Raw genomic sequence first — 15,539 nt, forward strand, 5'->3', positions numbered from 1 at the left:
GCTGACACCAAAGAGATGAAACAATATGTTACGGTTCATGTTGACAAATATACACTGTATATATGCACAGTTTTAGCCAACTCGCCTAATTTTAATTTATACAAAGACTGCAAGTCTTGTAGGTACAATCCAAAATTTGCAAATTAGAATAAAAATGAGGCATTCTAGTGAGCATGCATCTAATTAGATGGTATCAGATGTAATATAATAGTGGAGGGGACACATTCCCCTCACCTTGACCAACCTGATGATTTTCTTTATTCGTATAGGATTTCTCTTAAACCTTATAGCGTATTTAAAATTACTTCATTATGAATTAGGTGTTATGCCTACCACATAAAATAATTAACCTAAAGGCTACAACAACAAAAAATCCAAAATCAAGCAATGATGAGCCTGAGAGGCACTAAGATTAATTGTTCCTGGCAATAAAGCTAGATCCACTTGTCCTGAAACATATCTCAATAAGAAAAATAACTAACTTGTGGTGTACACATGATTTTATCAGATCAAGCAATTCAGGTGGTAAGCATAGTTGTTAAGCCAAAGTCCCAAAATTGTACATGATTGAATGTTGCTGTATAGGCTAACCAGGACTTACATAAATCTACCCGGCGTAAAATGAACCTTCATCAAGCGCTAGAGAGGGAGATATCACCCCTACGCCGCAACCACGGCTCGTCAAGATCAGACATAACTATAGAAGAATAGGGCAACAACACAGAGTAAGTTTCCTCTGCACTTATATTTTTAATATACAACACTCACGATGGAGTCTCCAAATCGCAATAATGGAGCGTTACAGATTTTGTTAGATCTAACTTGAACAGTGGCGGCGACTCGTGGATCCCTTCCAAACAGCAGGAAATCAAAGATCTCGGACCTGACAAGGTATGAATCCTGATGATGTAGCCCCAAAATAGCCAGGTCTTACTTAATCGTAATGGAAGAAACTGGAAGAAGCTAATTATGGTGGCCCGTGCATTGCAACGGGGTATCAAAATTACGGCCTTTAAATCGAGCAATTCAGAACATGATAACTACAATGATTATTAATAATGTACATCCCATCTTGTTAATTGAAATCAAATAAAACTGATCGCAGATTGCTCTTCAGAATTAGATGCAAAACCCAACATTCATGTTTACATAAGAATAGTGCAGAAATGCGGATTAATAATTCCCCTATACATATCATGTCATGCTAAATAACTGTATACATATGCAGATATTGACCTACGAATTTCACCAACAAATCATGATATAGTCTTACATTTAACAAAATGGTAAAAAATAGAATCAATCATAGCTAATAGCAATATAATAAATTCTTGTGAATGATAGTTTGGCTATACATGGAAACCTAAGATCAGATTAACTCGTGACGGAAGAAGGCGTTGTAGCAACATAATAATTAAAATCCATCGGAAGAATATTTCTGAAATTACACACTATGCACAAGCATATGGAAAAAGGATCACTAAACATCATGATCTAGTAAAAGTACATGAGAGAAAAAACTGAAAAAATAACAGTCAATTATTTTATAGAACTTCCCTTTGTTCTTCAAACAAATGGTAACAATCATGATGCCATATTAGAGCTTATTCAGGACATCTTTTTTTACTAAAGGGAGTAGTATGTTTCAGCAAAAGTGTCAAACTATGTCTACACATTTTACATACAATTATCTCTGTCATCTGGACCTACACTGCTCTGCACCTCATTAAAATCCTATCCATCAAAATTTATGCCATTAACAAAATCTAGGACTTGGGTGTTAACGGCTAAAAAGCAGTTTCGCTAAGTCCTCAGTGGTGTTGCACCAATAATATGGTGGAGTGCTTGAATCCGTCATCAGCGTCAACTATCAAAGTTAGACACTGGTCACCAGTCATGCACTGCCTCCCATTCAGAACATAGTGAGGATAAGCAGGCCAGACACGAAGTCTGCGGCAGTGGCCATGAGGGCGACGATCGGGTGCCCATGGTGCAGCGCCGAGCTACAGAACACTCCCACGACCTTGCCGCATCCAGCGGAGAGGGAGCACCGGTAGCAGCTTGTAGGGATAGACGTGCTCGTGGCCGGGGATCACCCGGGAAAGCGTTGGTTGGAGGTGCCTCCCGCTTCAGTTGCTTATAGGAAGGAATGTACATGACAAACTTGCTACCGCTGAAGAATCATATGAATCAACCTATGTGTTTTCAAGACGTATGAAACACACGAAAAGACTGAGCCTTCACGTGAAGTTTGCAGGTTTGCATCAACAATAGAGAAGTAAGAGGAATTAGATTAATAAGAGTACTAAACAGGGTGGCGGCCGCCAAGGAGCGAATTGATCATCTCACCTTGACGCAATAGCTTGGTCCAAGTTGGTGGCACTTCTGTAGGTAGTATTGACCGCGCCACCAATGCCAATCCCGTGAAAGCCAGCCTGAATGAAAGGCACAAGAGGAAACCAGAGACACTAAATAAGAACAGTCGTCCATCTAATGAAGACCTGACCAAACAAAATCGAATCTCTGTGTCAGCTTTCTTACCATGTCACGTCTGCCAGCCCAGAAGGGGATTAACTTTCACCTGCGGTGGCATGGCCCTGAACCGATAGTAAGGAGAACTGAACGGGAGAGTGCCTCCCAGGATCTTCGCATCCCCAAGAACGGATCTTCGTTTCCGTAAGCAGGAGCTCTGTGCTGGTGCCAATCCAGTGCCACCGGACCGGTGAACCAACCACCACCGCACCTCCCTCTTCCTTTCTCCTCCCCCCTTGTTAATGTACATCCCACCTTGTTAATTGAAATCAAATAAAACTGATCGCAGATTGCTCTTCAGAATTAGATGCAAAACCCAACATTCATGTTTACATAAGAATAGTGCAGAAATGCGGATTAATAATTCCCCTATACATATCATGTCATGCTAAATAACTGTATACATATGCAGATATTGACTTACGAAATTCACCAACAAATCATGATATAGTCTTACATTTAACAAAATGGTAAAAAAATAGCATCAATCATAGCCAATAGCAATATAATAAATTCTTGTGAATGATAGTTTGGCTATACATGGAAACCTAAGATCAGATTAACTCGTGACGGAAGAAGGCGTTGTAGCAACATAATAATTAAAATCCATCGGAAGAATATTTCTGAAATTACACACTATGCACAAGCATATGTAAAAAGGATCACTAAACATCATGATCTAGTAAAAGTACATGAGAGAAAAAAACTGAAAAAATAACAGTCAATTATTTTATAGAACTTCCCTTTGTTCTTCGGAACAAATGGTAACAATCATGATGCCATATTAGAGCTTATTCAGGACATCTTTTTTTACTAAAGGGAGTAGTATGTTTCTGTTTCAGCAAAAGTGTCAAACTACGTCTACACATTTTACGTACAATTATCTCTGTCATCTGGACCTACACTGCTATGCACCTCATTAAAATCCTATCCATCAAAATTTATGCCATTAACAAAATCTAGGACTTGGGTGTCAATGGCTAAAAAGCAGTTTCGCTAAGTCCTCAGTGGTGTTGCACCAAGAATATGGTGGAGTGCTTGAATCCGTCATCAGCGTCAACTATCAAAGTTAGACACTGGTCACCAGTCATGCACTGCCTCCCATTCAGAACATAGTGAGGATAAGCAGGCCAGACACGAAGTCTGCGGCAGTGGCCATGAGGGCGACGATCGGGTGCCCATGGTGCAGCGCCGAGCTACAGAACACTCCCACGACCTTGCCGCATCCAGCGGAGAGGGAGCACCGGTAGCAGCTTGTAGGGATAGACGTGCTCGTGGCCGGGGATCACCCGGGAAAGCGTTGGTTGGAGGTGCCTGCCGCTTCAGTTGCTTATAGGAAGGAATGTACATGACAAACTTGCTACCGCTGAAGAATCATATGAATCAACCTATGTGTTTTCAAGACGTATGAAACACACGAAAAGACTGAGCCTTCACGTGAAGTTTGCAGGTTTGCATCAACAAGAGAGAAATAAGAGGAATTAGATTAATAAGAGTACTAAACAGGGTGGCGGCCGCCAAGGAGCGAATTGATCATCTCACCTTGACGCAATAGCTTGGTGCAAGTTGGTGGCACTTCTGTAGGTAGTATTGACTGCGCCACCAATGCCAATCCCGTGAAAGCCAGCCTGAATGAAAGGCACAAGAGGAAACCAGAGACACTAAATAAGAACAGTCGTCCATCTAATGAAGACCTGACCAAACAAAATCGAATCTCTGTGTCAGCTTTCTTAGCATGTCACGCCTGCCGGCCCAGAAGGGGATTAACTTTCACCTGCTGTGGCATGGCCCTGAACCGATAGCAAGGAGAACTGAACGGGAGAGTGCCTCCCTGGATCTTCGCATCCCCAAGAACGGATCGTCGTTTCCGTAAGCAGGAGCTCTGTGCTGGTGCCAATCCAGTGCCACCGGACCGGTGAACCAACCACCACCGCACCTCCCTCTTCCTTTCTCCTCCCCCCTTGTTAATGTACATCCCACCTTGTTAATCGAAATCAAATAAAACTGATCGCAGATTGCTCTTCAGAATTAGATGCAAAGCCCAGCATTCATGTTTACATAAGAATAGTGCAGAAATGCGGATTAATAATTCCCCTATACATATCATGTCATGCTAAATAACTGTATACATATGCAGATATTGACTTACGAAATTCACCAACAAATCATGATATAGTCTTACATTTAACAAAATGGTAAAAGATAGCATCAATCATAGCTAATAGCAATATAATAAATTCTTGTGAATGATAGTTTGGCTATACATGGAAACCTAAGATCAGATTAACTCGTGACGGAAGAAGGCGTTGTAGCAACATAATAATTAAAATCCATCGGAAGAATATTTCTGAAATTACACACTATGCACAAGCATATGGAAAAAGGATCACTAAACATCATGATCTAGTAAAAGTACATGAGAGAAAAAACTGAAAAAATAACAGTCAATTATTTTATAGAACTTCCCTTTGTTCTTCAAAACAAATGGTAACAATCATGATGCCATATTAGAGCTTATTCAGGACATCTTTTTTTACTAAAGGGAGTAGTATGTTTCAGCAAAAGTGTCAAACTATGTCTACACATTTTACATACAATTATCTCTGTCATCTGGACCTACACTGCTCTGCACCTCATTAAAATCCTATCCATCAAAATTTATGCCATTAACAAAATCTAGGACTTGGGTGTTAATGGCTAAAAAGCAGTTTCGCTAAGTCCTCAGTGGTGTTGCACCAAGAATATGGTGGAGTGCTTGAATCCGTCATCAGCGTCAACTATCAAAGTTAGACACTGGTCACCAGTCATGCACTGCCTCCCATTCAGAACATAGTGAGGATAAGCAGGCCAGACACGAAGTCTGCGGCAGTGGCCATGAGGGCGACGATCGGGTGCCCATGGTGCAGCGCCGAGCTACAGAACACTCCCACGACCTTGCCGCATCCAGCGGAGAGGGAGCACCGGTAGCAGCTTGTAGGGATAGACGTGCTCGTGGCCGGGGATCACCGGGAAAGCGTTGGTTGGAGGTGCCTGCCGCTTCAGTTGCTTATAGGAAGGAATGTACATGACAAACTTGCTACCGCTGAAGAATCATATGAATCAACCTATGTGTTTTCAAGACGTATGAAACACACGAAAAGACTGAGCCTTCACGTGAAGTTTGCAGGTTTGCATCAACAAGAGAGAAATAAGAGGAATTAGATTAATAAGAGTACTAAACAGGGTGGCGGCCGCCAAGGAGCGAATTGATCATCTCACCTTGACGCAATAGCTTGGTGCAAGTTGGTGGCACTTCTGTAGGTAGTATTGACTGCGCCACCAATGCCAATCCCGTGAAAGCCAGCCTGAATGAAAGGCACAAGAGGAAACCAGAGACACTAAATAAGAACAGTCGTCCATCTAATGAAGACCTGACCAAACAAAATCGAATCTCTGTGTCAGCTTTCTTACCATGTCACGTCTGCCGGCCCAGAAGGGGATTAACTTTCACCTGCTGTGGCATGGCCCTGAACCGATAGTAAGGAGAACTGAACGGGAGAGTGCCTCCCTGGATCTTCGCATCCCCAAGAACGGATCTTCGTTTCCGTAAGCAGGAGCTCTGTGCTGGTGCCAATCCAGTGCCACCGGACCGGTGAACCAACCACCACCGCACCTCCCTCTTCCTTTCTCCTCCCCCCCTTGTTAATGTACATCCCACCTTGTTAATTGAAATCAAATAAAACTGATCGCAGATTGCTCTTCAGAATTAGATGCAAAACCCAACATTCATGTTTACATAAGAATAGTGCAGAAATGCGGATTAATAATTCCCCTATACATATCATGTCATGCTAAATAACTGTATACATATGCAGATATTGACTTACGAATTTCACCAACAAATCATGATATAGTCTAACATTTAACAAAATGGTAAACAATAGCATCAATCATAGCTAATAGCAATATAATAAATTCTTGTGAATGATAGTTTGGCTATACATGGAAACCTAAGATCAGATTAACTCGTGACGGAAGAAGGCGTTGTAGCAACATAATAATTAAAATCCATCGGAAGAATATTTCTGAAATTACACACTATGCACAAGCATATGTAAAAAGGATCACTAAACATCATGATCTAGTAAAAGTACATGAGAGAAAAAAACTGAAAAAATAACAGTCAATTATTTTATAGAACTTCCCTTTGTTCTCCGGAACAAATGGTAACAATCATGATGCCATATTAGAGCTTATTCAGGACATCTTTTTTTACTAAAGGGAGTAGTATGTTTCAGCAAAAGTGTCAAACTACGTCTACACATTTTACGTACAATTATCTCTGTCATCTGGACCTACACTGCTATGCACCTCATTAAAATCCTATCCATCAAAATTTATGCCATTAACAAAATCTAGGACTTGGGTGTCAATGGCTAAAAAGCAGTTTCGCTAAGTCCTCAGTGGTGTTGCACCAAGAATATGGTGGAGTGCTTGAATCCGTCATCAGCGTCAACTATCAAAGTTAGACACTGGTCACCAGTCATGCACTGCCTCCCATTCAGAACATAGTGAGGATAAGCAGGCCAGACACGAAGTCTGCGGCAGTGGCCATGAGGGCGACGATCGGGTGCCCATGGTGCAGCGCCGAGCTACAGAACACTCCCACGACCTTGCCGCATCCAGCGGAGAGGGAGCACCGGTAGCAGCTTGTAGGGATAGACGTGCTCGTGGCCGGGGATCACCCGGGAAAGCGTTGGTTGGAGGTGCCTGCCGCTTCAGTTGCTTATAGGAAGGAATGTACATGACAAACTTGCTACCGCTGAAGAATCATATGAATCAACCTATGTGTTTTCAAGACGTATGAAACACACGAAAAGACTGAGCCTTCACGTGAAGTTTGCAGGTTTGCATCAACAAGAGAGAAATAAGAGGAATTAGATTAATAAGAGTACTAAACAGGGTGGCGGCCGCCAAGGAGCGAATTGATCATCTCACCTTGACGCAATAGCTTGGTGCAAGTTGGTGGCACTTCTGTAGGTAGTATTGACTGCGCCACCAATGCCAATCCCGTGAAAGCCAGCCTGAATGAAAGGCACAAGAGGAAACCAGAGACACTAAATAAGAACAGTCGTCCATCTAATGAAGACCTGACCAAACAAAATCGAATCTCTGTGTCAGCTTTCTTACCATGTCACGCCTGCCGGCCCAGAAGGGGATTAACTTTCACCTGCTGTGGCATGGCCCTGAACCGATAGCAAGGAGAACTGAACGGGAGAGTGCCTCCCTGGATCTTCGCATCCCCAAGAACGGATCGTCGTTTCCGTAAGCAGGAGCTCTGTGCTGGTGCCAATCCAGTGCCACCGGACCGGTGAACCAACCACCACCGCACCTCCCTCTTCCTTTCTCCTCCCCCCCTTGTTAATGTACATCCCACCTTGTTAATCGAAATCAAATAAAACTGATCGCAGATTGCTCTTCAGAATTAGATGCAAAGCCCAGCATTCATGTTTACATAAGAATAGTGCAGAAATGCGGATTAATAATTCCCCTATACATATCATGTCATGCTAAATAACTGTATACATATGCAGATATTGACTTACGAAATTCACCAACAAATCATGATATAGTCTTACATTTAACAAAATGGTAAAAGATAGCATCAATCATAGCTAATAGCAATATAATAAATTCTTGTGAATGATAGTTTGGCTATACATGGAAACCTAAGATCAGATTAACTCGTGACGGAAGAAGGCGTTGTAGCAACATAATAATTAAAATCCATCGGAAGAATATTTCTGAAATTACACACTATGCACAAGCATATGGAAAAAGGATCACTAAACATCATGATCTAGTAAAAGTACATGAGAGAAAAAACTGAAAAAATAACAGTCAATTATTTTATAGAACTTCCCTTTGTTCTTCAAAACAAATGGTAACAATCATGATGCCATATTAGAGCTTATTCAGGACATCTTTTTTTACTAAAGGGAGTAGTATGTTTCAGCAAAAGTGTCAAACTATGTCTACACATTTTACATACAATTATCTCTGTCATCTGGACCTACACTGCTCTGCACCTCATTAAAATCCTATCCATCAAAATTTATGCCATTAACAAAATCTAGGACTTGGGTGTTAATGGCTAAAAAGCAGTTTCGCTAAGTCCTCAGTGGTGTTGCACCAAGAATATGGTGGAGTGCTTGAATCCGTCATCAGCGTCAACTATCAAAGTTAGACACTGGTCACCAGTCATGCACTGCCTCCCATTCAGAACATAGTGAGGATAAGCAGGCCAGACACGAAGTCTGCGGCAGTGGCCATGAGGGCGACGATCGGGTGCCCATGGTGCAGCGCCGAGCTACAGAACACTCCCACGACCTTGCCGCATCCAGCGGAGAGGGAGCACCGGTAGCAGCTTGTAGGGATAGACGTGCTCGTGGCCGGGGATCACCCGGGAAAGCGTTGGTTGGAGGTGCCTGCCGCTTCAGTTGCTTATAGGAAGGAATGTACATGACAAACTTGCTACCGCTGAAGAATCATATGAATCAACCTATGTGTTTTCAAGACGTATGAAACACACGAAAAGACTGAGCCTTCACGTGAAGTTTGCAGGTTTGCATCAACAAGAGAGAAATAAGAGGAATTAGATTAATAAGAGTACTAAACAGGGTGGCGGCCGCCAAGGAGCGAATTGATCATCTCACCTTGACGCAATAGCTTGGTGCAAGTTGGTGGCACTTCTGTAGGTAGTATTGACTGCGCCACCAATGCCAATCCCGTGAAAGCCAGCCTGAATGAAAGGCACAAGAGGAAACCAGAGACACTAAATAAGAACAGTCGTCCATCTAATGAAGACCTGACCAAACAAAATCGAATCTCTGTGTCAGCTTTCTTAGCATGTCACGTCCTGCCGGCCCAGAAGGGGATTAACTTTCACCTGCTGTGGCATGGCCCTGAACCGATAGTAAGGAGAACTGAACGGGAGAGTGCCTCCCTGGATCTTCGCATCCCCAAGAACGGATCTTCGTTTCCGTAAGCAGGAGCTCTGTGCTGGTGCCAATCCAGTGCCACCGGACCGGTGAACCAACCACCACCGCACCTCCCTCTTCCTTTCTCCTCCCCCCCTTGTTAATGTACATCCCACCTTGTTAATCGAAATCAAATAAAACTGATCGCAGATTGCTCTTCAGAATTAGATGCAAAGCCCAGCATTCATGTTTACATAAGAATAGTGCAGAAATGCGGATTAATAATTCCCCTATACATATCATGTCATGCTAAATAACTGTATACATATGCAGATATTGACTTACGAATTCACCAACAAATCATGATATAGTCTTACATTTAACAAAATGGTAAAAGATAGCATCAATCATAGCTAATAGCAATATAATAAATTCTTGTGAATGATAGTTTGGCTATACATGGAAACCTAAGATCAGATTAACTCGTGACGGAAGAAGGCGTTGTAGCAACATAATAATTAAAATCCATCGGAAGAATATTTCTGAAATTACACACTATGCACAAGCATATGGAAAAAGGATCACTAAACATCATGATCTAGTAAAAGTACATGAGAGAAAAAACTGAAAAAATAACAGTCAATTATTTTATAGAACTTCCCTTTGTTCTCCGAAACAAATGGTAACAATCATGATGCCATATTAGAGCTTATTCAGGACATCTTTTTTTACTAAAGGGAGTAGTATGTTTCAGCAAAAGTGTCAAACTATGTCTACACATTTTACATACAATTATCTCTGTCATCTGGACCTACACTGCTCTGCACCTCATTAAAATCCTATCCATCAAAATTTATGCCATTAACAAAATCTAGGACTTGGGTGTTAATGGCTAAAAAGCAGTTTCGCTAAGTCCTCAGTGGTGTTGCACCAAGAATATGGTGGAGTGCTTGAATACATCATCAGCGTCAACTATCAAAGTTAGACACTGGTCACCAGTCATGCACTGCCTCCCATTCAGAACATAGTGAGGATAAGCAGGCCAGACACGAAGTCTGCGGCAGTGGCCATGAGGGCGACGATCGGGTGCCCCATGGTGCAGCGCCGAGCTACAGAACACTCCCACGACCTTGCCGCATCCAGCGGAGAGGGAGCACCGGTAGCAGCTTGTAGGGATAGACGTGCTCGTGGCCGGGGATCACCCGGGAAAGCGTTGGTTGGAGGTGCCTGCCGCTTCAGTTGCTTATAGGAAGGAATGTACATGACAAACTTGCTACCGCTGAAGAATCATATGAATCAACCTATGTGTTTTCAAGACGTATGAAACACACGAAAAGACTGAGCCTTCACGTGAAGTTTGCAGGTTTGCATCAACAAGAGAGAAATAAGAGGAATTAGATTAATAAGAGTACTAAACAGGGTGGCGGCCGCCAAGGAGCGAATTGATCATCTCACCTTGACGCAATAGCTTGGTGCAAGTTGGTGGCACTTCTGTAGGTAGTATTGACTGCGCCACCAATGCCAATCCCGTGAAAGCCAGCCTGAATGAAAGGCACAAGAGGAAACCAGAGACACTAAATAAGAACAGTCGTCCATCTAATGAAGACCTGACCAAACAAAATCGAATCTCTGTGTCAGCTTTCTTACCATGTCACGTCTGCCGGCCCAGAAGGGGATTAACTTTCACCTGCTGTGGCATGGCCCTGAACCGATAGTAAGGAGAACTGAACGGGAGAGTGCCTCCCTGGATCTTCGCATCCCCAAGAACGGATCTTCGTTTCCGTAAGCAGGAGCTCTGTGCTGGTGCCAATCCAGTGCCACCGGACCGGTGAACCAACCACCACCGCACCTCCCTCTTCCTTTCTCCTCCCCCCCTTGTTAATGTACATCCCACCTTGTTAATCGAAATCAAATAAAACTGATCGCAGATTGCTCTTCAGAATTAGATGCCAAAGCCCAGCATTTCATGTTTACATAAGAATAGTGCAGAAATGCGGATTAATAATTCCCCTATACATATCATGTCATGCTAAATAACTGTATACATATGCAGATATTGACTTACGAATTTCACCAACAAATCATGATATAGTCTAACATTTAACAAAATGGTAAACAATAGCATCAATCATAGCTAATAGCAATATAATAAATTCTTGTGAATGATAGTTTGGCTATACATGGAAACCTAAGATCAGATTAACTCGTGACGGAAGAAGGCGTTGTAGCAACATAATAATTAAAATCCATCGGAAGAATATTTCTGAAATTACACACTATGCACAAGCATATGTAAAAAGGATCACTAAACATCATGATCTAGTAAAAGTACATGAGAGAAAAAAACTGAAAAAATAACAGTCAATTATTTTATAGAACTTCCCTTTGTTCTCCGGAACAAATGGTAACAATCATGATGCCATATTAGAGCTTATTCAGGACATCTTTTTTTACTAAAGGGAGTAGTATGTTTCAGCAAAAGTGTCAAACTATGTCTACACATTTTACGTACAATTATCTCTGTCATCTGGACCTACACTGCTCTGCACCTCATTAAAATCCTATCCATCAAAATTTATGCCATTAACAAAATCTAGGACTTGGGTGTTAATGGCTAAAAAGCAGTTTCGCTAAGTCCTCAGTGGTGTTGCACCAAGAATATGGTGGAGTGCTTGAATACATCATCAGCGTCAACTATCAAAGTTAGACACTGGTCACCAGTCATGCACTGCCTCCCATTCAGAACATAGTGAGGATAAGCAGGCCAGACACGAAGTCTGCGGCAGTGGCCATGAGGGCGACGATCGGGTGCCCATGGTGCAGCGCCGAGCTACAGAACACTCCCACGACCTTGCCGCATCCAGCGGAGAGGGAGCACCGGTAGCAGCTTGTAGGGATAGACGTGCTCGTGGCCGGGGATCACCCGGGAAAGCGTTGGTTGGAGGTGCCTGCCGCTTCAGTTGCTTATAGGAAGGAATGTACATGACAAACTTGCTACCGCTGAAGAATCATATGAATCAACCTATGTGTTTTCAAGACGTATGAAACACACGAAAAGACTGAGCCTTCACGTGAAGTTTGCAGGTTTGCATCAACAAGAGAGAAATAAGAGGAATTAGATTAATAAGAGTACTAAACAGGGTGGCGGCCGCCAAGGAGCGAATTGATCATCTCACCTTGACGCAATAGCTTGGTGCAGTTGGTGGCACTTCTGTAGGTAGTATTGACTGCGCCACCAATGCCAATCCCGTGAAAGCCAGCCTGAATGAAAGGCACAAGAGGAAACCAGAGACACTAAATAAGAACAGTCGTCCATCTAATGAAGACCTGACCAAACAAAATCGAATCTCTGTGTCAGCTTTCTTACCATGTCACGTCTGCCGGCCCAGAAGGGGATTAACTTTCACCTGCTGTGGCATGGCCCTGAACCGATAGTAAGGAGAACTGAACGGGAGAGTGCCTCCCTGGATCTTCGCATCCCCAAGAACGGATCTTCGTTTCCGTAAGCAGGAGCTCTGTGCTGGTGCCAATCCAGTGCCACCGGACCGGTGAACCAACCACCACCGCACCTCCCTCTTCCTTTCTCCTCCCCCCCTTGTTAATGTACATCCCACCTTGTTAATCGAAATCAAATAAAACTGATCGCAGATTGCTCTTCAGAATTAGATGCAAAGCCCAGCATTCATGTTTACATAAGAATAGTGCAGAAATGCGGATTAATAATTCCCCTATACATATCATGTCATGCTAAATAACTGTATACATATGTAGATATTGACTTACGAAATTTCACAACAATCATGATATAGTCTTACATTTAACAAAATGGTAAAAGATAGCATCAATCATAGCTAATAGCAATATAATAAATTCTTGTGAATGATAGTTTGGCTATACATGGAAACCTAAGATCAGATTAACTCGTGACGGAGAAGGCGTTGTAGCAACATAATAATTAAAATCCATCGGAAGAATATTTCTGAAATTACACACTATGCACAAGCATATGGAAAAAGGATCACTAAACATCATGATCTAGTAAAAGTACATGAGAGAAAAAACTGAAAAAATAACAGTCAATTATTTTATAGAACTTCCCTTTGTTCTTCAAACAAATGGTAACAATCATGATGCCATATTAGAGCTTATTCAAGGACATCTTTTTTTACTAAAGGGAGTAGTATGTTTCAGCAAAAGTGTCAAACTATGTCTACACATTTTACATACAATTATCTCTGTCATCTGGACCTACACTGCTCTGCACCTCATTAAAATCCTATCCATCAAAATTTATGCCATTAACAAAATCTAGGACTTGGGTGTTAATGGCTAAAAAGCAGTTTCGCTAAGTCCTCAGTGGTGTTGCACCAAGAATATGGTGGAGTGCTTGAATCCGTCATCAGCGTCAACTATCAAAGTTAGACACTGGTCACCAAGTCATGCACTGCCTCCCATTCACAACATAGTGAGGATAAGCAGGCCCAGACACGAAGTCTGCGGCAGTGGCCATGAGGGCGATGATCGGGTGCCCATGGTGCAGCGCCGAGCTACAGAACACTCCCACGACCTTGCCGCATCCAGCGGAGAGGGAGCACCGGTAGCAGCTTGTAGGGATAGACGTGCTCGTGGCCAGGGATCACCCGGGGAAAGCGTTGGTTGGAGGTTCCTGCCGCTTCAGTTGCTTATAGGAAGGAATGTACATGACCAAACTTGCTACCGCTGAAGAATCATATGAATCAACCTATGTGTTTTTCAAGACGTATGAAACACACGAAAAGACTGAGCCTTCACATGAAGTTTGCAGGTTTGCATCAACAAGAGAGAAATAAGAGGAATTAGATTAATAGAGTACTAAACAGGGTGGCGGCCGCCAAGGAGCGAATTGATCATCTCACCTTGACGCAATAGCTTGGTGCAGATTGGTGGCACTTCTGTAGGTAGTATTGACTGCGCCACCAATGCCAATCCCGTGAAAGCCAGCCTGAATGAAAGGCACAAGAGGAAACCAGAGACACTAAATAAGAACAATCATCCATCTAATGAAGACCTGACCAAAAAAAATCGAATCTCTGTGTCAGCTTTCTTACCATGTCACGTCTGCCGGCCCAGAAGGGGATTAACTTTCACCTGCGGTGGCATGGCCCTGAACCGATAGTAAGGAGAACTGAACGGGAGAGTGCCTCCCTGGATCTTCGCATCCCCAAGAACAGATCTTCGTTTCCGTAAGCAGGAGCTCTGTGCTGGTGCCAATCCAGTGCCACCGGACCGGTGAACCAACCACCACCGCACCTCCCTCTTCCTTTCTCCTCCCCCCCATGCTCTCTCTTCATCTCTCTCAACTCACTCTACTCTCTCAGGAAGCAAGCTCGCCACCCAGGAGTTCAAGCCGCCGCCGCCGGTCGGCCCGTCCTTGACCGGATCTGGAGTGCGTCGGGGACTTGCGGTGAGGATCTCCAGAAGAAGAACGCCCAGGGAGTAGACGCCACCTGCAGGGCGCGGTATCTGCCGGCGAGCGCGCGGACGGATGGCGGTGCGTGGGTGGTGTGCAGGTAGAAGTCAGACAGCGCGGCGCCGCCACTCACCTTCTCCTCCGCCGCGCTGGATTGAATACACTGGAGGGGAAGGAGCACTGCGCATTGAATATTCAGAATAGCAGGGGGTTTTGTGAAAAACAAATCGTTTCTCAGAGATATTCACTTAAAAAGGGGGTGCGGGTTTAATTACCAGAAAAGAAGGATGTTTTTGCAAAAATGCCGCGACGGTGAACCCGGAGACTCAATCTGTGCGTTGCAACGGGAGAAAAAAATTCATAATTTCAAATGGTCATGATCACATTTCGTTGCATCACCGAGATACAATATCTCTCTTAATTTCTCGAAATCATGAACATTTTGAAATTATGAACAATTCTTTAAACTCATGCACATATTTGAAATCGCAAACAACATACTATTACAAATTTCTGAACATTTTCTACAATCAAGAACATTTGTTCAATTTATGAATATTTTTTGCTATTTACAAACATTTTTTAAAAATTGTGAACAT

At 43.0% G+C, this 15,539-nt stretch overlaps 1 protein-coding gene and 1 long non-coding RNA gene across 51 annotated transcripts; both read right to left on the minus strand.

Moving 5' to 3' along the window:
• Window positions 1–465: 465 nt before the first annotated feature.
• LOC123111182 (uncharacterized) lies at window positions 466–12,688 on the minus strand. Of its 49 annotated transcripts, XM_044531892.1 has the most exons (14): window positions 12,668–12,688; window positions 11,139–11,365; window positions 10,947–11,032; window positions 9,461–9,646; window positions 9,228–9,379; window positions 7,742–7,928; window positions 7,510–7,661; window positions 6,023–6,209; window positions 5,791–5,942; window positions 4,307–4,493; window positions 4,075–4,226; window positions 2,542–2,787; window positions 2,350–2,435; window positions 466–883 (listed from the first exon to the last, which is right to left on the minus strand). In XM_044531892.1, the coding sequence occupies exons 2-12, from the start codon at window positions 11,139–11,141 to the stop codon at window positions 2,546–2,548; spliced, it is 1,686 nt and encodes a 561-aa protein (XP_044387827.1). In that variant the 5' UTR covers window positions 11,142–11,365; window positions 12,668–12,688; the 3' UTR covers window positions 466–883; window positions 2,350–2,435; window positions 2,542–2,545. The 49 variants fall into 49 exon arrangements, 46 of the variants coding, with proteins under 46 accessions (XP_044387827.1, XP_044387821.1, XP_044387816.1 ...); XM_044531886.1 differs by lacking the exon at window positions 12,668–12,688 and having other exon boundaries at window positions 6,023–6,208; window positions 7,510–7,595; window positions 7,742–7,972; ... (1 more) ...; window positions 10,947–11,098; window positions 11,179–11,431; XM_044531881.1 differs by lacking the exon at window positions 12,668–12,688 and having other exon boundaries at window positions 9,228–9,313; window positions 9,461–9,647; window positions 10,947–11,098; window positions 11,179–11,431.
• Window positions 12,688–15,153, minus strand: LOC123111184 (uncharacterized). Of its 2 annotated transcripts, none has more exons than XR_006454267.1 (4): window positions 14,579–15,153; window positions 14,387–14,472; window positions 12,859–13,085; window positions 12,688–12,752 (listed from the first exon to the last, which is right to left on the minus strand). It is a non-coding gene; the product is annotated as an uncharacterized lncRNA (long non-coding RNA). The 2 variants fall into 2 exon arrangements; XR_006454266.1 differs by having other exon boundaries at window positions 12,859–13,105.
• Window positions 15,154–15,539: the final 386 nt, after the last annotated feature.

This window comes from Triticum aestivum, chromosome 5B, assembly GCF_018294505.1.
Source record: "Triticum aestivum cultivar Chinese Spring chromosome 5B, IWGSC CS RefSeq v2.1, whole genome shotgun sequence".
NCBI classification, from domain to species: Eukaryota; Viridiplantae; Streptophyta; class Magnoliopsida; order Poales; family Poaceae; genus Triticum; species Triticum aestivum.